The following is a 23657-nucleotide window of genomic DNA, read 5'->3' on the forward strand; positions in this document are numbered from 1 at the left end:
TTATGGGACTTTCGATGCACGAGTGCGTTTGCCAGCTCTTCGTCTGCTATTTGTACAAAGCCTTTGTCCAGACAAGCGATATGCTCCCGCTCCCACTCCCACACCCGTTCTCTCACTCTCATACCGGCAGTTCCGTTCGCTCACTTCGGATCCAGTTCATTAGTGCAGTCGGTTGAGCGGCATTTCACGGACGCATGCCTTAAATAATTGCATTTTAAATGCAATCAACATTTTTGCTCGCAAATATTTTTGGTCAGCCAGCCATGTTGTTATTGTTGCGCTTGTTGGTGCTGTTGTTGTTGCTGTCGTTGTTTGCTGCGCCAAGGATTAAAATTTGTTGCTTAAACCGCAATAAAACCACTCGCTATTTATGGCTAATTTGTCGTTGCGTTTTGTTGTTTGTTCTTGCTTTTTTTCCGCAACTAATTTGTGACATGCACACGTTTTTAGTGAAAAAGGAGCGAAGGCAGGACATGTGTGTCCTGTGGCCGCATAGACGTGGATATTGGTATTGACAGCGTCACAATGTCAGTGTCAATCAGCGTTTAAGCTGTTGCCCGCCTCTGAGTGTTGTTGTTGCATTTTGGCTATGCGATTGATGGCATTTTTATTGCAGCAGATTTATTTGAACGGTAAAACGAGCAGCGAGCACACAAACACACGATGTTAATACATGGCAATCACAAATGCACACACATACACTCGCTCTCCCACGCTCTCTTGCACGCTTAGCAAAGAGACTCTCTCACACACACATAGTGCTTGCTCTCACCCAAAAACACATCATACTCCTCTCTTGCACACACACATATGTATGTATGTATGTATATTTTCGGTGTGAAGCATTCACGGCCCGCTGCTAAGGTCTAGCGTGCATTCGAAATGAAAATGGAATAAAATACAAAATAAATTGTTGTTAGGTTGTGTTCTGCGGCTGTATTTTGTGGCTTAGTTTACTAACCACCTCCTCCTAGCCGCTCCCTTGAATATACCCCACCAGCCGTTCCTCTCCGCTACCCTAATTTGTTGGTTAGCTTTTGTGGCTAGTTTGATGTGCAACATGCGAACTGCATTCCATTGCCGCTTCCGTACATTTTATTCATTTTGTTGGCTCGCGTTGTTGTTGCAATTTTTTGTTGTTGTCAGTGTTTTGTTGCTATCAGATTAATACGCACTTTTCCCGCATTTTAATTGAAATAAAGGCGTTATTAGCGCGAAATTGATTTGTGGCTTTTCCTCTTTAAACGGTCGCTTGCAATGCTTAAACCCATAAACAGCCAATCAATTAAGGTATTGAGAACGAAATCAGTGGAGGACAGTTTTAGTATATATACCCTGGTCACTTAAGGAAACATATGTGTATAGGGCAGCTCTAATAAAGTATAGATTGAAATTATTTTCTGCCTCAAGTGTCTAGTCCGTCAGTTTAACCAAGTAAGTTAAACAATTTCCGATTATATATATAAATAAAGTCTCAATTATCGATATAATATGATATTCAGGCTATGATATGATATTCAAGCTATGCCCTACTACTATATGCATAATTTAGGCCATTTAGGCAATGTATACAAAGCATAAACCAAACAAAACTTAATTTTTCTATTATAGGAAAGAAGCATACAGACTGTTATTGCAAAAAATTATAGTTTTCATAAATAATTTGAGTTTAATACGAATGAAAATATTTAAGATTTATTTAAAAATTAATTTGTACGTGTTGTCAAATCATAATATTTAGTAACCCGTCCAAAATACTTATAAACTATGAAGATTTGTATCATTTTCGCAATTTCCTTATTATATACATTATTTTTAAGAAATGTAAAAAAAAAAAAAAAAAAAACTACCTTAAATAAAATGTTTAAAACTTCTTAATTTATTTATTGAGTACAATTTGTATTGATGTTGTTTCAAGCTTTGACAATTTCTTAATTTTTGTTTCAGTCTATTTTCATACAACATCTCAAATAAGCTCGCCGGCTCTAACCAGGCTAGCTAATTTATTTGCTCAGTACAGTTGGCAAATAAAACTACAAATCGTTCAGCTCTTTGCAGTCATTCAATAAAACGGCTAAAACTTTCAACAACTTATTGCTTTGAGAGGGCCAACACCCACTTTCGCTCACTGTTGATTTCCTGCCTCTGCTGCTTCTTCTTCGTTTTCATCTTCAGTTTCATCTGATTGTTAGTTGTACGCTTTATGCTTGTGGCACTTTATAAATCTGAGATGCAGCGCCTGGCTGCAAGAAGGCGAATGGCAATAAAGTGCAGTAAGAGTATTTGCAGCTAAACATGAAATGAAAATGGAAAATAGAAAATGGAAAATAAAGGAAAGAAATACAAATAAAAATAAAAATAATAATAACTACAACTGTGATTGTGCAAACGTCAAGGAAATTTAATTAATTTTTAACGTTGGCGCCAAACACTTGGCCATGGCTCAAACAAAAAGCCAAAAGAGCTATTATAAGTTTTGCAATATGGCCACGGGCAACACGGGGAAAGCCAACGACGACGCACTTGAAATACATAAACATAAATATATACAAAATGAATGCAAAGAAAATGCCAAAGAGAGAGAGGGAGAGGAATACGGAGGCTGGAAAGCTGTGTGAAAATGATGAAAAAGTGCAGCGATGGCTATCAAAAAGGCAGCTGCAGCTGCATAACTTGGCCGTGCACAAAGAGCCGAGCTTTCCTTTTTGTATCTTTAGGTGAGAGCACAGGTGGGTGTGTAGGTAGACAGATAGATAGCTAGGTGTGGGCCATACTCGTAGCCATGTACTTACCTTGAGCACCGTCACGCCACTCCTCAACCCCGTAATCAGGCAAAGCGTTAGCCGACTCAAATTTATTTCTATGACGTCTCTTGCCATCTTTTTTTTATAATTTTATGCAGCAAGAATCAGCAAGACAGACAGTGAGAGAGAGGGAGAGACAAAGAGAGAAAGAGAGAGATAGAGTGTGAGAGTTGGACGTGATTCTGGCACGGCACGAGGTATATGAATAATGACGGTTGGAGTTTTGTTTATTATCATTTTGTTGTTGTTGAAAAATTTCGTGATTTTGTTTTACAGGCAACATGAAAGCAATAGTCAGCAAACGAGCTGAACAGGTTGGGCAAAGCAAAAGAAAAAGCCATATAAAAACGTATAATATATATAGACGTAAAGTATTCCAAGTATTTTTATTTAATTTTTGCATTTATTTGCATTTAATAGACGTCTGCGAGAGAGGAGCGCAAACATGGCAAACAAACAAAAGTAAATATGGTAAGACAAGCAAAAAAGAAAAAAAAAATGGACACAGAAAATAGCATGCAAGCCAATGGGAATAAGCGAGATGGAGAGGGAGAGGGAGAGAAACATGGTAAAGGGTTTACGTTACGAGTGGAACGTCAGTTAAGGGACTTTGTCCAGAGTTTACTGGAAATATTTTTGCAACTCTTGATGGAAGAGAATTTAGTTAGAAAATTACTTTAAAGCTTCTATACACACAATTCTACTGAAATCAATAAAACATTTTCTTTTCTCATTGCAGCTAAATTTGAGTTATTTTTGAAGTCGTTGAGTGCTGATGATTTGCGGTGCACAAGGTTGATAAATAGAAAATTATGCAAAATCAATTTAGACGAAGGTTGAGTGAGTGGTGAATGGGTGCCTTATGATAGTTGTTAAATAAACATTTAGCACAGCCTTTGACTGTTTCGAGACTGAGAAAAGAAGAGCAAAACCTTTGGCTGCACTTACCATAGCTTCGATTTAACATGGCCATCTCGGATATTATTGCTGTTGTGGGCGTGGGCATTTCTGTGGTACGTAATCAAAATTGGAAAACAATTTACATTTTAATATTGATTTAGATGTGATATACCGAGGATATAGACAATTAAAATTTATTTTAACAAATATGTTCAAATAAACAAATATTAATACGAAATTGAATATATGGAAAAAAAATAAATAAATAAAAATAAAAAAATAAAAATATATATATATATATATATATATATATATATATATATCATTTTAAGTATATAAATAAAAATATATATAAAATATTAAATACATTAATTTATGTACAAAGAAAAAAAAAAAAAAAAAAACTTTACGCAATACACAAAATTAATCAATAACAATATAATGAATAATATAATAAATTTAATATAATTGTTTTTATTTATTTGTTTACTTATGAATTTTTTACTAATTTATTTATTTTATTTTTTATTTATTTATTTTTTTATCTTTAATTTTAATTTTTTTTTTATCTCTTAAAGCACTGCAATGAATTATATTTCAAACTACTAAAATAGTTGAGTTTTCAGAATAAATATTTAATATGTACAAATAAATTTATGTTGCCTTCAAAAAACTATTTATTTCAGTTGTTTTTTAAAATAATTGTGAAAAATAAATCATGGATAACAAATTAAAATTTATTTCTTTAAAAATATAAACTGCTCATTTAACAACTTTTATAAAATATGCGAAACTATAGCAATACTTTATGGTATTTAAATAATGTCAACTCTTTGACAGCCTGAAATAAAGAGCGAAAAATCTTTAAACTGATGAAAAATGCGAAGTAATTTTTTATGGCTGCTGCACAAATGCAGCAAATAAATTGCAGTAAATTAAAAAAAATAGTTGAAAGTTGAAAAAAAAAATTACAACAGTTAAATATATATGCGAAATATATATTTGTATATATATATTTATATATATATATGTGCATGTGTGCGTGTGTCACTCACCGTCGAGCTTAATGTTGCCATCGGTTTCGCCCAGCGAGTTTTTTGCCACGCAGCGATAGGTGCCAAAATCGTTCGGGCCAACGGCGCGAATTTTTAACTTCATATATTTCGTATAACCGCTGACGGTTGATGTGGTCTCGTATTTATCGCCCGCCCGGGAAGTGTCTGCAAAAAAAAAAAACCGAGAAAAACCGACAGTTTGAATGAAATTCAACATGAAAATACATATAAAAATATATATATATAATATACAAAAAAAAAAGAAAATTACAGCTTTAAAGTTTAGCTTAACAAACACAAAACTTTAAGAGCAAAGACAAAATAAATCAATTAATTAATGTCACCTGCATTTCTTAGTTTCTCTCTGTATGTGTGTGTTTGTTTGTTTGTGTGTATGTGGGCGTGTTTTCAATGGCAACTCAAACTAATTACGCGCTTCTCGCCTCGCTTGTCCCTCACTCGCTCTCTCTCCCTCCCTCTCTTTCCCTGCCACTCACTCTAGCCATCTGCGTGTATGTGTAATTAAAACTGCCGTAGTTCAATAGTAGGGGTGTTCCCTCTGCCCTGCACTAAATAAAACTTTTCTCATTAATCAGTGAAAATCTAAAAGAAAAACTTTTGTTCAATGCTCTTTACGTTTTTTTTTCCTGCTTCTTCCAAGTTTATTTTTTCTGCTTCTTCTGCGCTGGCTTTAATTTCACTGCCTATTTTTATGTTCTTATTTTCTGGTCTAGCCTAGGCTCAGGTATATAGAGAAATACTATATTGGGCATAAGTAGAAGCATTAAATATATAAACTTAATTTCAGTTTGATTGTTTGGCGCAGTGTAAGGCGATATCGCATGTTGCTCATACGCCATGTGGTGCCTCAAAGTGTGTGTGAGCTCATGTGTGTGTGTGTGTGACAAATGTCTTTTGGCAAAAACAATTTGCGTTGCGGCACATGCATGTTCCTCTTTCTTACTTGTTCATTGTTTTTTTTTTTTTTTTTTTTTTTTTTTTTTTTTGTATAGTCAGTCACCTTTTGTGACGCCGCAGTTTCTCAGATACTTTTCGTGCGGTATTATAAGCCGCTCCGACACGCAAATATATAATTTAACTCATAATCAAAGGCAGCAGCAGCAGCAGAGACCTCGACATATGCGATTCGGCGCAACTTTATACTTTTAATACACCGCCATTCGATATTGGGGCATAAAACACAAGTTGATTGTTTTTTTTTTTTTTTTTTTTTTATATTCTTTTTTTTTTTTTTTTGTCGGGCTGACTGTGGCATGCATCCGCGGCAGTCTGTGAGAGAATTGCTTGTCCTGTCCCTGACTAAGTCTGTGACAAATGGCATATGCCAGCGACAGTTGCCGAGAGGGCAGTTTGACAAGTTGTTGGGCTCCTTTTGAGCAGAATTGGGTTAGAATTGAGACAGTATTGGAAGATATCGGAGAGAGCGTGAATATGTGAGGGGAGGGGAGAATACGCATACCCATTAAATGATGATGTGGCTAATAATTCTATATTTTACATAGCACATAATTTGGCTTTGGCTATATAAATAATTGTAGTTAATATCTGCATCTGTATGTTTAATTAGAAATGTAAGTTTATCTCTAAATATTAAATATTTGCTGGTCTAAATAAACAAGCACAAATATGAGCATACAAAAATCTTAAAAAAATTTATGATTTATAACTAAAGAAATTTTTGAAATATATGTAATATTTATATTTGAAAATATAAAATATTTAATTGAAAATATTGACAGATAGAGGATGTCATATTTCCTTCCTAATCTCAGGTATTATATTACAGCTCTGGTAACTTCTGAGAATTATTTTTCTTAAACTTAGCTATATACATATGTATCAATGCCTAGTCCTAGACAGCCATATAATAATGTAATATATATATCTTTCTCTCTTCATATCGCTCTCGTTCTCTTGCTATATACGTATGTAAGCACAATTTAATTTATCTTCTATATTCGCAATTTTTTTGTATATTCAAATATGTCTTAGCTCTGCATCATTTAAATAACTTTCTTTTCCTAGTTTCTTTGGCCACCCTACTTCAGCGGCACACACACACACACACACACACACACGCACACATCCAAACTAGTTTCCATGCGTTTCACTGCGGAATCGCTTAAAATTTATTACCCAAAAAGTTTTTGGTGTCTGTTTGCCATGCATCATGCGCGACGCCACCGAAAATGTTCATATCTGCAGCTCGCGTTTTGTTTGCTGCCTATGCGTGTGTGCATATGAAATGTCTCTACAACCTGGGCTATAATTTGCCCAACACATACACACACACGCATACACCAGAATGTCGTGTCACTTATGTATATTTGTGTGTAGGTGTGTGTGGCATATCGAACAAACAAATAGCATTTAAGCATAAAAATAAGATATAGGCATGTTAGTCTTGCTATTATAATTTCTATGCTCATGACTCGCAAGAGCTGAGTCATCAGCTTAGAATCATAAAAGAAGAATAGAAAAAAAAAAAAAAAAAAAAACTGCTGAATGTTAGCTCTTTTGGGTTCTATGAATATTGTATGTTCAACTTGTTAAGCTGCCAATTAGGTAGTAAAAAGCCTGTTTAAATAATATAAAAATAAAAAAATAAAAAAAAAATTTAAAAAAATGAATATTGTGCCCTGAAAAGTATGCTATGATTTTTCTATATATTAGTTTTATTGATTTCAGCATTTTAGCCTGTGTTAATTTTATTCAATTTTCATTTATTTTCACGGTACACAACTGAGCTGAGTTTATCCTTTTGGCCCTCGCCTGGGTGTGTGTGTGTGCATATGTATATTTGCCAATGTGATTATGTTCAAATAATTTCCGCAGCAACATAATATTTTGTGACATTTGTAACATCTGTCCATCTGTTTATCTGCCTGTGTGAATATTTGGCTCATATGATATTGTTTTTAGCTGCTCTCATATTTATTTCAATTCCGTTTCCTATTATCGCTACAATATTTACCAAATACGATTTCCAGTTCTTGCTTATATACCATATTACATTTCTCGACACACTCTGACACAGCTCAATGATCAATTAAAAGCAATTGTTTTGCAGGAAACTTTGCTGCAATTCAATTAGTTATCAATTAAAGCGAATTGCGAGTATGGTAATCAGTAAAATATGAGATTCAGAGACAGATTGATACATATGTTTTCACTTTAAGTGTGTAGGTATGTGTGATTATAGGCATGCACGTTGCTTATGTTCCAATTATGCTCAGATTGTTTGTATTAATTAAATGTGTGCCTGAGGTCGTTTTTACAGTAATTAAATGTTCATTTGCATATATTAATATTTATATACGTACATATTTCATTTTGAAATATATGTATAACAAATTGTTTAAATGCATAATTTTAAACACTTTTGACTTGAGTTAAACTATGTATATATTGATGTTGATCTGTCAATAATGAAACTTAAATATTTATTTTAATAAGTATTGATATTAGAAATTATGTGAAAGTTAAATTTAAAATAAAAATCGAATTAAGCTTCAGTGCAGCGTACCTGCAGCTGCTGATAGAGCGGCAGGTGAAACTCAACTACGAGACTTTTGCATCTATCTCTCTCTGAATGTCTCCCTTTCTCTCTCTATCTCTCTCTATCTGTATCTCTCTCTACCTCTCACTCTATTTCTCTTACACTTGTTGCAATTGCCCAAAGGCTTCAATCCTGTATGATAGGCGACTCTGCAACGCTCGATCATTAAATCAGAATTGTGATCCACAGCACTCATAAATTTTTTTTTTAAATATATAAGCATCTCATTTTCGGATAAACAAAAGAAGAAAATTCAATTTATTTATAAATTATAAAAAAAAAAATAAATAAATAAATTTATAAATACAGTCGAATCCCGATAATGTGATTCAGTGTAAATCGAAAAAAATCTGATTCCCTAGTAATTTCGAAAAAACGAAAATATGACAAATGGTTTTATTCAGATTTATTTATCAGATTACCAAAAATTATTAAAAAATTATTAAAAGTCGATATATGTATATTTGTATATTTGTTAAAGCCGGTAAGTACAGAAGCTCTCAACTGCCATGAGATGCAAAAAGGAGGAACATTTAAGTACTTAATCAGCTTTTCAGCTTGGCCGCGGTGCACTTGGCCACTTCGCCTTTAAATGCGCTTGCTGGATTCTTAGAGTTGCAGGCGCCGTCGACTGTCAAGCATAGCAGCGATGCAGACAATCACTTTTAAAGCTCTACAATGTGACATTTACAGCTCAACAGTTGCTGTGCATGTTTTTCGAATGCCTGTCACTCAGTGCGTATGAGTAATGCAAAAAAGAAATCGCCACAGCAGGAGCAGCAGCCCACGTCATTGTTTGCCAATGGCTTTTCATTTGTTTTCATTTCAGTTGCAGTTGCAGTTGCAGTTGCAGTTGCCTCTGGCAATGGCAGTGGCAGTGGCACTGACTGTGTGTCGCAACGTCAGCGGCTTAACTTATTTTTTGGGCTTACGCCGTGATGCGAGTTTTAATTTTTGCCATTTTACATGACAATTTTCAGGCGCAATATTCTGGCCTTGGCCGCACAGCATGTTGATTACATTGTAAGCTCATTTACAAACGCTCGTCCACATAATAAACCGGGCTACAATGCAAAGGCCCCCCGCTAGGCTTTTGGTCAAGATTGGAGTTATTTCACATATGCCTACATACATACACACTTCTGTAGATTATATACATATAGAGTCAACCACACAACGTTACCAATAAGTAGAGCTTAAAAGACTGGCTGGCATTCAACATTTACCTGATATTATCATGTCGCCGCGTTCCGTCGTCCAGTAGTTAATAGAGGCCGGATATGCCTCGGTGTGGCACTCCAGCATAACGTCCTGGCCCAAATAGGCGCCTTCTAGCTGATTTGGTATGGACAGCATGGGCGGAACTGAAAAATGTGAGAGCAAAAGTATTTTAGAATTTGAACTGTTGATAGGGGCAAGAATATTTATTTATAAAATATATTTATTTAAATCATTAAATGTAAATACAAACATATAAAAAAATATATAAATAATTATGTTCACAGTTACTTTTTTTTAAATTATTTAAAATGAATTTTCGAAATATATATTCTATTATACATAAATTGCATATATATTTTACATTTTATATTAATTCTGATATATTTTATATAGCCATAATGTATACAATATGTATGAAAATGTTTAAAATAATAATAAAGCGAAGCCCATAAGCACTATATCTTCAAATAACTGTCCGTAGGCTCTCTTGGCGAGATCAATCGAATCCGATATGCATCATACAAAGGCATGTGTGACTCAATAACTCAATGCAAACGGTCTTCTCATTACCATACACACGCACACACTCAACTCTGTCGATATGGCCTCTCATGCATACAAAAGACTTTTTGACTTATTTAACGCCAGCAACAACCGATCGGAGACAAGCAGAGCGAGACAAAACCACTGAAAACGATTGCCAGCCGATTGCCGAACAGCCGAACGAGCTCATTATGCAACGACGCAATCAGTTGCGCTCAGAATGATTTGAGTGTGAGGAAAACATATTTATCGAGTCGTCGCCACAAACCCATATATTATTTCGTTCATCCAGTGTGACTTGGTACTCTTTGAGTAATATACAGTCAGCCGAGTCAGATTTTAATTTTCTTACTTGTTAAAATAATAATAAATGGGCCAGACTAATGCATATTGTCAACCCTTTAATCTAGTGCATCTATTGGGGAGTGTGGCCTATTACATATCATTATCTTATCTCTGGGTTTGTAGGACTCCATGTTGGGCATACTTATCATATTTCTATGTTCATGCATGTTCATGAACACAATAAAAACATCTTTTATTACAAAATTTGAGCCAATAATAATTTGTAAGCTGTACAAAACTATTGAGGTGCTCTGTGAACTGTGAACTCTATAATAGAATATAATATTGGAAATAAATGAACTGTAGTCGGATGTAAATTTATTAACTAAAGTTCTTTGAATAGTAATAGGACATCAGCAAAAGCTAGTCAATGGTTAATTGCTCTCTCCTAAAGCAACTAATGATCAATAAGGAAAATACCCAAACATCTAAAAATATTCCGATAAATAAATAAGCTTCAGCTATTAACTATATATTCTGCACGTTTCTTCATTGCAAATTATAAAATTCCGATCCCATATATGAATCTATAAACTTTTATGGACTTTTGGCAATAGTATAGCTGTGTATATAAGCGATATTTTTGCTGATCAACAAATTTTCAATTTCCATCAGAGATTTTGCAAAAGCAATTTTCGCACGGATTTTACGTGAGTTTGCAAACTGTTTTTGGATTAAAATGCATTCGGTCATTAAAAGTGCGCCTGTTAAGCGTGAGATTGTGCCTGGGTGTGTGTAAATGGCTTTTGTTGCTGCAATGGCCGCTAGCTATGTATGGGTGTATGTGTGTGTGTGTGTGTGTGTGTGTGTGGCAGTAACAACAGAAGCACTCTGATGGCATTGGCAACGCATTTTCGCCACGTACACAGCGCTGGGGCACAAAATAACACCTGCTGACAAACAAACAAACAAAACGCCCACAAACAAGGCGAAATGAGCGCATACACACAACAAATACACGCACAGGCACACGCACACACACACATGCGCTCATACAGACGCACAGGTAAATTAATTTAACGTGACTGCAGCTTTGGTCGCTTTTCGGCCAAGTGAGTGCACCTCGAAGCACTGCCTCCTGCCCCCGGCCTGCTGCCCCGTCCGGCCAGTCGGCAGCGCTGGGCTCCAATTTTCGTGTGCCAATGTTGAGGACACGCTGCGGTTATTGCCCCGAGGCAGCAACAGCCAAGCGGCACAAAGAGGAGAAGGGGTAGGGCGTTAGGGCTGCATTGCTTTGTTTGTGTGTGTGCGAGTGTGTGTATTTTACGCATTTAACAACGCGTCTGCCTCTCAGCGCATGGACCCAACGTCACATAAATGTTGCATAACATTTGTAGCCCCCAAATGGATTTAACGCGTTACCTCACGTCCAACCGAATATAAGAATTGTATTTTGCACAATTCGTTAACGGTAAAGTTGTTCGCATTAATTGGTCTTCAAATGGACAAAAGAAAGATAAACGACTGAACCAAGAATAATAAATAATATAAGTAAATAAACTAATGATCAAAAATAGTAAATAAATAAATGAATAATAATAAAATAAAATAAATAATTTTTTTAATGACTAAACTAAATTAAAGTAATAACGAAAAATTACAATTAAATAAAAAAAAAAAAAATAATAATAATAAATATTTATGAAAATAAAATTAAGTGGATTAATAAAAAGCAAATATATATTTTAATTATTACTATAGAAAAAGCTAAAAAAAAATAAATATATATCTGAATGACTAAAGAAATACATTTTCAAATGCATTTATAAATAGAAATATAAGTTTTAAGGGAAGAAAACAATTAAACTTAATATAAAATAAAATAAGAGATGAAATCAAATATGCAAAAATATAATCAAATAAAAATGTCAACTAAGATTGAATGAATTGAATAACTCTTTAAATAAATTAATAAAAATAAAATAGAAATGAAAAAAACAAGTAAACTAAATATATAAATCAATTATTGAATATATAAATTATTAAATAACTGCAAAGCTTTTAACCTAAATTTTGTTTAACGAAATTTTATGCCAAAATGTTTATTACTTTAAACTATACATATTTCTGTAATTGAACTGTAATTATTTAATTGATCTCTATATAAGCGCTTATACTAAAGTTCGTTCGATGGAAATACTCACATTGAACTCGCAAATGGACGCGCTTGCTAATCGATGGCGGAACACCGTTGGATGCCACGCAGAGATAGGCCGCCATATGGAGTCGGCTCACTTTGGTGATGTGCAGCAGCTCGCCATCGACGACATTGACTGTGTGGGGGAGAGCGCATTGAGGAGATGAATTGCGTGCAGGGATTGTGATTGTGATTGTGAGATGCGTGGCTGTTTACTCACCGTGCTCTCCGCCAATTAGCATTTCCTCGCCGTCCTCCCGTCGCCACATGACATAGGGCTCCGGATAGCCGCGCGCCTTGCACATCAGCGACACATTCTGCCCCTCTCGGACGACCATGTCATTGCTGGTCATGCCCTCGACTATCATGGGTGGCACTGCGTCGACAAAGAATCAGTTATGTGCCTTGCGGTCCAGCTGTCAGCGCATGGCTCTGCCAATCTACTTACCCACCACCTGCAGGTAGCCCTTCCTCGAACGCATCGGATCCTGCAACGAACAACGAGCACAAATCAATTCAACTTCTTTTCTCTTTAAAGACAGACTTCACGAACTTACAGTATTCACCTGGCACATGTACCAGCCGCGATCTGTTTCCTCCACCTCCTTGATATGCAAATACCACTAATATAGGGAAAGTTTGAGATATATTAAAAAAATCTTAATTAAATTATGACTTAATTGTAAGTAACATTTTAAATATGATTGAATATTTTTTTTTTTTAAATAATAAAATATTTTATTTTTAAAAAGATTTTTTTTTAAATATTAAAATTTAATATTGATTGAAAATACAAGATTTAATATGCTTACGCTTAACTTTTTTTTTTTTTTAATAATTTAAAATTATAAATTGAGTAAATGTGTGTCGTTGTTTTTTTTTATTTTTTTTATAAGTTTTTTATTGCTTATGATTTTTAAATAGATTTAAATTTTTATTAATAACAATAAAAATTCCAAGCTTAAATTTAATAAATTTATATATATTTTAATTTATTTTAATAATTTTAGATGAAATGAAGTTTTATTTTCTTGAATTATGTTCAATATCAGTTGTCTTCAAATTATATTTCAAAAACTCCTTAATAATTACTGAACAGATTTATATACTTAAAAAAAAAGGAATAAAAAATAAATGTAAATATCTTCTGCGAATGCTTACCGATCGATGATCATTGTAGGTCAGACTGATCCGATTATTTTGTGATATCACATTGTGATGTATGGAGAGTATTGTCTGGGTATCGACGCGCACCCAGGCCACTTTATAGCCCTTCAGATTCTCAACGACACAGGCGAGCAGTGCATCGCGGCCAATGGAGACGGTGACATTGGCAATGGGTTCCGCAAATCGGGGCATGTCCGCATCTATGAAAGTTCAAATAAAATGACTCTCAGTTACTCCAAAGCTTCTTTGTCTGACATTCGATTTTCCTCACAAATGTCAAATAATATTTTCTTTCTTGCACTTGTGCAGATTCTCGCTAGCGCACATTGCGTATACGCACTGAGAGCCAATAAAATAAAATAAAATAAAATACAGCTTATATGTTATATTAATTACCGTCCAGTGCCGTTTGCTGTGGGTCCACGCGAGCATGTTTGCCTGCAAAGGAAGGAGGAAAGATTGTTAGAAAATTTAATTATATTTTTTGGTTATGTGGTCAAATAATTTCATTGGCTGAATAGCCAGCCGCATTCGCTGGCTGCCCGTTCGTATACGTAATAAATAAAAATTAATTAGCGCCAACTAGGAGCAAAAACTTTCCGTCCTGCCGTGTCCTGTCCTGTACTCTGTACGGACTCTGCTGCTGTCGCCTTATTTTTGCTGATACGACAATTTTCACGCTGCTCTTTCAGTTTGTGCTGCGTTTTTATTGTTTTTTATTTTCTGTAGTTTTTGTTTCTTTCTCGGTGACAAAAGTTCAAGTTTAATTGTTTTTCGTCGCAAATTGCAGCGTTTGCAGTTTTCGTCCTGTGAGAGCCAGGACGGGAACAAAAAGTTTCATATTACAGGAAATATTTTGTTATGTGGCCAGAGGTTGGGGACTTGTATGAATTACAATTTGCGACAGGATATTGTAAAATGGATTTATTAAAAAACATTATTTATTTCATTGTATCTATATCTGTAAATATCGCACTTAAATATACATCAATTTAAGGTTCTGCCTTGTACTATAGATATATATTAATTTGAAGTTTATAATCACTTTAAAAACTATTATTTTATTTTAAATATGAAGAGTGTATATCGTTTTCTTCCAGAATACATATATTTGCATTCCTCATATCTAGACTTTATAGAATTGATAATGAATCAAGTCTTTATTAAACTGAAATAAAAAAAGAATTTTTTTTTTTGTCCTTGTGGTTCCTGGAAAATCTGAGCTCTTTATAAGACTAGAATACCCTAGCTGTAAATGCTGCAAAATTGCTTGAGTTTTGTACTACCGAGGAAAGGCAGCTACACAAAACTAATGAATTGCTTTACCTTCTTCAATATTTACACATAGATTATATTTAAATATAAATTAAATACATTAATGAATGATTTAAAATCAAATTCATTTAAGCTAAGCGTGCAATATCTCGCAAATCTATGAAGTACCGAAAATGCAATTAGGCGCTGCGCTCCATCCATGGCCCACACCTAACTTAGTGGGCTCTGGAGTTTTTGTCCAAGTCAAGTCAGTTTTTAAGGACATCAACCTGCCGTGTCGAATGTCAATGCACGTTACGAAACTGCTGAAGTTTCCACTTCTGCTCTCTGCCCCAACCAACGGCCACTTGCAAATGTTCGACAAAACATTTAAGAAATTTGAGTTAGCTGCAAATCTCATTCCGGTCAATGTCTGTGTGTTTGTTTGTGTGTGTGTGTGTGTGTGTGTGGGTGTGTTAGCTGGAAAAGCTGTTCGTAAAATAAAACTGGTAAATTGAAAAACGCTTAAGCATTTTTACAGCTTTTAGCACGGCATTGCATATTGAATTACGTTGCGAAGGCGACAGGAGACAGGAGTCGGCAGCTAGAGCAGCTGCAAACCCTTGCGCCACGCCCTGCTCCTGCCCACTAGCTGAGGGTCGTCGCCAAAAGCCATGTCCAATCTCCAATTCCCTCTGGACTTTTGCCACTTTTCAACTTTCGAGTCCAGCTTCTCCCGGTTGCCCCCTCCAGCCCCCTTCAGTTCGTAGCAACTACTGTTTATGCTTTTTCTTCGTTTTCCCTGCTCTATTTTTCTGTTTTCCTTTTTGTGGGGGGAGGGGGATAGCGAAAAATGCTCAACACGATTTTCGCTGTTGATTTACGTTTTAGCACGTTTTTCGTCTAGATGGGCGCTCTGTTTTTTCGGGTGTAAAGGGTAATACGCCGAGCACCTCACTGCAGTAGGGTGTCTCCCGCACTTTCTTTCTCTCTCTCCCTCTCCCTCTATTCTATTACACCTGTCATAGCACTTGCTGCATTTGCAACATCTTTTTTTTTCCTTTTTATCCTTCACAAGTTTTTTTTCGCAAATGTCGAGCTTGCAATTTAATGAGTAATTTTTTTTCCCCCCATCAGCTTTCTGCTTTGCCAGGCGATTTGTCTGAGTATTTGCGTAATGCTAGATAAGCAGGTGAAGACAGCAAATGTCAGCTGCGTGTTATGAGTTTCAGTTAAAGTGCTAGATGCGATATTTGGCAATAGTTTTAAGTGTATATGTTCAGACATGTACATGCAAACATACAGAGATGCAAACATTCCTGCTAGGAAATAGTACAATAGAAATAGATAAAGAACACATGTGTGGTGCCTTACAAACTCTGAGACAGATTAAGAATATACAATAGACCTTGTAATATAGTAGATATAATATCTCACTTTAATAAACGGCGCTTTATTCATAATATTTTCCATTTAGTTTGATAAAGCCTAAAGTATTAAAGTTATTTGCCAATAGCTAATATGAATATTTATTAATTTTCATACGAAATTTTTGTAAGTTCACTGAATATAATAAAAAGACGTTAAACAAGTTAACTCTAAATTTAAAAAAAAAAAAACCCTTTTTAATAATATATGAGTTAATATTAATAAATATCATCCCTATCGTATATAAATAAATAAGTATTTTATATTTTACTTATATAAGCCAAATAATTAATAAGTAAATATAAAAATAATCCTAATTTTATAATTATAAATAAAAGGTATATATATATATATATATATATATATATATATATATATATATATATATATATTTTTTTTTTTTTTTTTTTAATATATACAAATTAAAATTTAATTTCTAAGAAATAAAATAAAAAGTATAAATAAATATTTATATGTAAATATACATATATATATGTAAATATACATATATATAAATAATTATAACTAATAAGGATATATTTTTCCAAATATGTAATTTAAAATAAAAATTAAGTTTTTAGCTTATCCAAATAACTTAAATATATTTTTGTAGTTTATTGCCTCAATTACATGAAATTAATATTTCTAAAAATAATATAAATTTAAGTATTATTCCACACCACAGCTTCCACACCTTAATTAAATAGCTAATTAAGAGCAGAGAGCACTCGTATTTTGTTCGTTATTTTTTCGTTTTTACGCTCAATTGGCTCTGGCAGTTTTAGGCAGCTGCTGGTGCGTCACCTGGCAGCACCTGTTTGCGGGCAATCAGTCAGCGCAATGTCCACTAGGCTCGCTCATGATCTGACGCTCATATGTGTGTCTGGCCCCTTCACCTTTGCCAAAGGAAAAAAAAAATAAAAGGCCAGAGCAACTGAATAGGGCTTTTTATGCTAACGCAGCTGACCATTCAATTTATCAGGCTCGCCCATGGCTCCGTTTCGTGGCACTTCGTGCCGTTCAGCTGCTGCTTTGGTTTTTGGACGTTGGGCAAATAAAACACGCTGAAAAACTCGGCGCCCGTTTCAATGAGCCGTCTCCGTTGAGTGGGCAAAAAGCAGCGCCAAAGCAAATTTGACTGTGATTTTTTTTTCCATTTTTTTTCTATTTTTTATTTTACCTTTTTTTTTTTGGTTTGTTTTTGATTTCAAGCGAGTAAACACAAAATGTCGGCATACTTTCAGTCGCCTCGCTGGCTATTTAAAGCGCAGCTTAGGCTTATGGCAAATTTATGGGCCGCTTAACATTTGAATAGCCCACATGGGCCCGCCCACATGCCCACTCCACCACTCCTTTTCGACTGCAATTGCAAATGGCGAATCTGCACGTCTTTTTGCCGGCACTAAAATGAGTCGTTCGCATTTACGCGACTGCCAGGAAATGGACAAATCATTGAGGTAGCCGGCACACAAGACACAGCACCAATGCACAGAACGTCTGTATGTCTGTATGTCTGTTTGTCTGTCTATGTCCACCTTGGCCAGAAGGGAATCTAATCTCGGCTGCTTGCACCAACCAAATGGACGTCATAAACAAAACGCACACACAATAAGAGGGCAAACTCTATGGCAAACGTGCCGCCTACTCCGATTTTATGCTCGTTCTCAGGTTGTGGCCGCAAGGCAGGCGCACAGTGGGGCAAAGTATATATATTTATCTGGCGAAATTAAATAGATCGTTGTGGTCAGCATGACAATGCTTTTAATTCAAACTATATTTTAATTGAATTGATTGCAATTCATTTAATTAATGATTTTGATTACTTTAATTTATGACTTAATAAACTAAATAAAAAAATAAAAAACCTTTTTAAATTAAGTTTATTAAAATTAGTTTTAAATAAAAAATAAAAAAAACTTTTTAAATTAAGTTTATTAAAATTAGTTTAAGTTCGAATTTGTAGTAAGATTTCAACGTTTTTCTAATTAGATGTATTATATATACATATGTATTTGTTTCGTTTTTAGGTTTGTCAACTTTCAATCTTTTGTCATTCAATCTTTTTCTCTTTCTCTATCTCTCTCTCTCTCTATCTCTCTTTAACTACTTGCTTTCGTATCTGTCGCTTTTAGTCTACTTTCCGCTCTTGCAATATTTCTCTCTCAGCATGTTCCTCTCAAGACCTGCTGGATCGGGTCTTAACTTAAACACCCCCACATTTGTCGGGAATATATGTATATAAATACCCATAAGTTTTTTAATATATATTATTAATATTAATATAGCTTTAAATAAATTAATTATTAATTAAATTAATTTAATTCTCTATTTAGATTAAGTTATCAATTAGGTAACGGTACGCTAAGCAACTCTCTCCTTTCATTTCTGTCGTTCTATCGCTCTCTCATTCGCTCTCTCTCCTTTGCCTTCTTTTTCTCACAATTTTAATTTTTGTCTCAGCATGTTCCTCTCGTAACTTCTAGCTCTTACTCTCTCCTTTCAATTCTGTCGTTCTTTTCTCTCTCTCTCTCTCTCTCTCTTTCTCTCTCTTTCTCTCTCTCTTTCTCTCTCTCTTTCTCTCTCTCTCACTCTTCTCCTTCACACAACTATAACCTTGTTCGTGACTTTTTTCTTAATCTTGCTCTCATCATTATATCTCTTTTCCTATATCTCCAGCAAAATTTATTATTCGCATTATCTTAATTTGTCTCTCATTCTCTCTTGCTCTCGCTCTCTCTCACCTCTCTCTCTCAGCCAGCCTACTATATTCTGATTCTGCTACTGATTCTGATTCTGGTCAACTAAATTGTGTTAGCCCGTGATATTTACTATCTTTCCGCTTCTTTTGACCCACTGTGCTGGCGCCTTGACCCTTGTCGCCCTTTTTTTCGGTTTACTTTTTATGAGACCGTCTTTTGGCTCTGGACATGTTTTTGTTGTTGTTTTTTTTTTGTTTTTGTTTTCTTCTTCTTTTTTACTGTTTCTTTTTTGACTGTTGCCGGGCCGGATTTGGTGGGCGGGGCTTTGTTTGGTTTACGCGCCTGCCACGCCCGCCCGTTTATTGTCGTTTATTTGTCTTTTCGCCATTTTTATATTTACGCATATAATCGCTTTCATCGCTTGCCGCCTTGGGAGCATATCGAGCCTGGGCTAGGGCACGGGCCTATATTGGCTCAGGCTTGTCCATGTGCGTCTTTTTTTTCGCTTTCTGGTTGAGCCTGCGGCTTGCGGCTGCTTGTTGAGTCGTGCGAGGCGGGTCTCTTTTCGCTTATAAATATGATGTTATCGCTTTTTATGGTCCATTTTTATTGCCAGCAATCAGTCTCCTGTTTTGTTTGCTGATTGCCAGCCATTATTCAAATGTATTTGTTTAATTCCCGGAGATCGGCGCTGGGCTGGGCGAGCACAAATCATTTTAAATCCGCAATATGTCAACAAAAATATATTTGAGAGCCGTGGACCGTGGGGCGCTTGGGCAGCTCGTTATGGCTTATGGGCGGGTCATTATCCTTAAAAAGTGTTGCGTACATTGAGATATATATCAACCTAAAAATTGAGAGAGGGAGCGGGCGAGAGAGAAGGAGAGACTGCCAGCCTTGGCTATGGCTACCAATCAGGCCAATCCAATCTCACGCACATTTGACATTTGACATTTGCCAGTTACCTAATCATCTGAAGCTCATAATCACATTGCGTGTACTTAATTAGTTTTGAGTTAATGAGCAGCCAGAGATGTTGTCCCTCTCACTCGCCCTCTCACTCCCACTCTCGCCCTCTCTGCCTCCGCCTTTCTCGCTCTATCTCTTTTTCGCCTCAGGCCGCCATTATGTATGCACTTTATTGACAAACAAGCTGATTAAATATCAGCTCTGGTTCATTATGCAATTAAATCACTTCAGCGTTGCTTCATTGCCAGCTTGTACAGTCGTGTCCACATATATATGTATATGTACATGTATATCCAAATCCATATATATTGCACTTTAAAGCCAAAGCTTATTTACATTACAGCTTACGTTTGGCTTATTAATTGTGAGTGTGCCAACTAATGGCGAATAATTTCAGTTTAATTTAGACACAAACAATCAATTATTGACTGTCGCAATTTGTGCCAGGCTAAGATTTAGTTTGGGCTAATATTTATCATTTAATTAAATTTGATTTTAATAGCGCAATTTATTGAAATTCAATTTGAGCACATTAATAAGTCTAATTTCAATGACTTAAGAAATAGATAAAATAATTACTTGAGATTGTACTAATTTGTCTTGGTGTTCTGTAAGTAAATAATTGTAATTGAAGAAAAGATTAGAAAAATTTAAGCTAAAAATATGAAAAATAAAATAAAATATATAAAAAAAAAAATAAATATTGTTTCAAATTATATATGATTATACAATATTATAGAATTTAATATGCAAAGGTGAAAAATATTTATTTATGTTAAGCTAAATGCTTTCTTAATAATCAATCTTAAATTTGTAGAATTAAATATTATAAATAAATGAATCTTGCATAAAATATTGATACGTAAAATAGTTTATATTTTTTGTATTACACATTTGCATTATACATAAAATATAAGTTAAATTAATAATGAAATTGAAAATTATTTCATTATTAAAATGAATAAAAAATATAGAAAATTATAATTAGAAATAAAAAAAATTGTTCTTCTGCAAGTAAATAAAAATTGCTTTTATTACATTTATTTATGTTTATTTTTATATTATTCTTATATTTATTTATATTTTTATTTTTATATTTAATTTTGGCTTGAAATATTTATATTATTGTTTCGTATTATTATTATTATATTTTTAACTATTATTATTATTTATTTTTATTTTTTTTTTAATATACTGTAAAGCTATATTTAAATTCTGAAAAAAAAAGATTTACAGGAGCACACAGCAAGTGCTTCTTAAATACTTCTACGCTTAATAACCTTCATAAATATTTGAATAAATGACTTCAGAGCACGAAAATCTGTTGCTTTCAATTGCATGAAGTATTAAAAAAAAGAAAAGAGGAGAAGAATGCAAGATGCAATCCCGCACTGTGAAGCAAGTCGCACAACATTTACTTATGTTGTAATACGGGCAGCTATCCAGGAGGCAACTATTACCATAATTTACAATGGAGTCATAAAAAAGGGGATGCAGCATATGAAATGCTTTATGCAAATTGTTTACTTTAGCTCTCAGTAAAGCAACAGCTACGATATCAGCAACAAACACAACAGCAGCCGCAGCGGCAACGGTAAAGCAGAAGACGAAAGCAAAGCAAAGCCCAAAAGTATGCAATGGATTTTTTCGCAGCATGCACACGTGTCGCAAAGGACGAAGGACCGAAGCAAATGCTTACCAGATAATATTAAATGCAAGCAGAGCTGCAGAGAATCACATGAGTGCGTGTGGTTGCTTGTGTATGTGTGTGTGGTTGCTCAGATATTTATATGCAAAACCGCAAAACAAATTTCGGCTGCGGCAAAATGCACTTTGCCAACTTGGCAACTTGGCAAACAAATGAACTCGAACTGGGCGACAAACACACACACACACACACATACATACACAGTCCAATCCAGTTCCAAATATATATAGAAATTTATATGTGCTGGGACCTCTTTTTGTTTTTTTTTTTTTTTTTTTTTTTTCTTCCTCACTAGCAGCTGCAATCTCAGTTCAGTTGAGCAAGTGTAGCTGTTTACTTTCCTTCTTTATTTTTTTTTTTCTGCTTTTTTATTTTTGTTTTTTTGTATTCGCTTCAAGTATTTTGAACTTCATTGGCAAAGAAAATTTGCTGGCAAGTTGCCCAGCTGGCGGGTTTTGGCTGGATTCCGGCTCAGTTCTAGCGTGTTCTGGCTGCCGCCTGCCCCCCGTCATCAGCTGTCTCTGACAATGTAATCGCTTGTAAGACAAAGCCAGCTTGCATTTTATGGCTCAATTCGAGCATCTTGATTGATTGAGCTGCGATGGAAAACTCATTAAGAACTTTAATTAAATCGAGCCACCAGAAAATGTCACAAAAAATAAAACACATTAAAGCAAAAAATAATTGTAGCAAAATCTCATTATTCATCATATAAAAAGCATCAAGCATAAGGGACGTGGCTTAATTTTTGTTCACTTCGCAGCTGCATGAGAAAATATTTATAGATCGCTTCTAGTGCTTGACTGGAAGTTGCCAACAATGAATAATAAAAAATAAAATAAAATGGTAATTTTTAATAAATAATATCGTCAGCAGAAGAAAATGCCACAATTTTGGTTAAGCGACAATAAATTAAAAAAAAAAAAAATTATAAACTCTAATATAATTTTATCGAATATAAATTATTATTATTTTAAAACAAAACAAAAATAGATTAAAAAATCAAAATAACATGATTTTTATTTATTTTTTATTTTTTATTTATGAAAAAAAATATATATATACATTTTCTTTGAATCTATGAAATTACTTTATTTTTACTCTTTATATAATCGATATATATTTTTATAATAATAATATTTTACCATTATGCATGATTTTATTATTATAATATTCTATAAATAATTAATGAGGCTTAGAGCAATCAAAAGCAATAAGCGAAATCTAAGTATTTGCAATAAAATAAATTAAAAATAAGTAGAAAATTAAAATTTTGTATAATTCAAGTGTAAAATTTCCTTGAGTTATTGCACATTGTGTTTTTTATAATTTTTTTTCTGTTTTCTTGTACTCCTAATAATTTTTTTTCTTTTCCCCGTGTCCAATCGAAAGCTACTTAAATATTATATCAAATAATTATACTTACTGTCCCATCAACCCTAAGCACTATACACCCTTTCTTACATTCGAAAAGGGTATATTAAGACAAAATATGTGCGCAACTGTGTCAGAAAGTAAGCGAAAACATAAAGCATAGCAAGCAACTGGGGAGTATTGCCACTTGAGTGGGAATCGGGATGCTTTGGAAGGGGTGAGGGGCATCAACTGGTGCTCGACACTTTCTCACTTTCATGAATTATGCTACGTGCCTGTCAGCTTCAGCTTGAAGTCGTTGCCAGCCGTCAGGTCCTGTTCAGCATTTGTGCAGTGGCTGTGGGGCCACCAAGGTGCAACTGCCAACTGGCAGGTGGCGTGCAGCATTTGGCCTTTAGCAGGTGGCAGGTGGCAGGTAGTAGCTGTTGCTGCGGCTTCGTTTAGACTGTGTTTAACATATTAATAAATGATTG

The 23657-nt window shown here is 34.5% G+C and overlaps 1 protein-coding gene across 4 annotated transcripts in view; it reads right to left on the reverse strand.

Annotated features, from left to right (window-relative positions):
* LOC6577001 (lachesin) overlaps positions 1 to 23657 on the reverse strand; it is a 69704-nt gene that overhangs the window by 5885 nt on the left and 40162 nt on the right. For 2 of the 4 annotated variants that reach the window (XM_032729037.2, XM_032729038.2), the window contains exons 3-12: positions 14149 to 14190; positions 13747 to 13952; positions 13143 to 13208; positions 13034 to 13073; positions 12806 to 12961; positions 12593 to 12721; positions 9566 to 9703; positions 4760 to 4924; positions 3753 to 3812; positions 2793 to 2879 (exon numbers count right to left, since the gene is read on the reverse strand). In XM_032729037.2, the coding sequence (XP_032584928.1) occupies positions 2793 to 2879; positions 3753 to 3812; positions 4760 to 4924; positions 9566 to 9703; positions 12593 to 12721; positions 12806 to 12961; positions 13034 to 13073; positions 13143 to 13208; positions 13747 to 13952; positions 14149 to 14190 (1089 nt within the window). Of the gene's footprint in view, positions 1 to 1903; positions 2290 to 2792; positions 2880 to 3752; positions 3813 to 4759; positions 4925 to 9565; positions 9704 to 12592; positions 12722 to 12805; positions 12962 to 13033; positions 13074 to 13142; positions 13209 to 13746; positions 13953 to 14148; positions 14191 to 23657 lie in introns of those variants that run through there. The other 2 variants (XM_044008688.1, XM_044008687.1) reach the window with 2 other exon arrangements.

The sequence above is a fragment of the Drosophila mojavensis genome, unplaced genomic scaffold (assembly GCF_018153725.1).
Source record: "Drosophila mojavensis isolate 15081-1352.22 unplaced genomic scaffold, ASM1815372v1 contig_36, whole genome shotgun sequence".
In the NCBI taxonomy this organism is placed as follows: Eukaryota; Metazoa; Arthropoda; class Insecta; order Diptera; family Drosophilidae; genus Drosophila; species Drosophila mojavensis.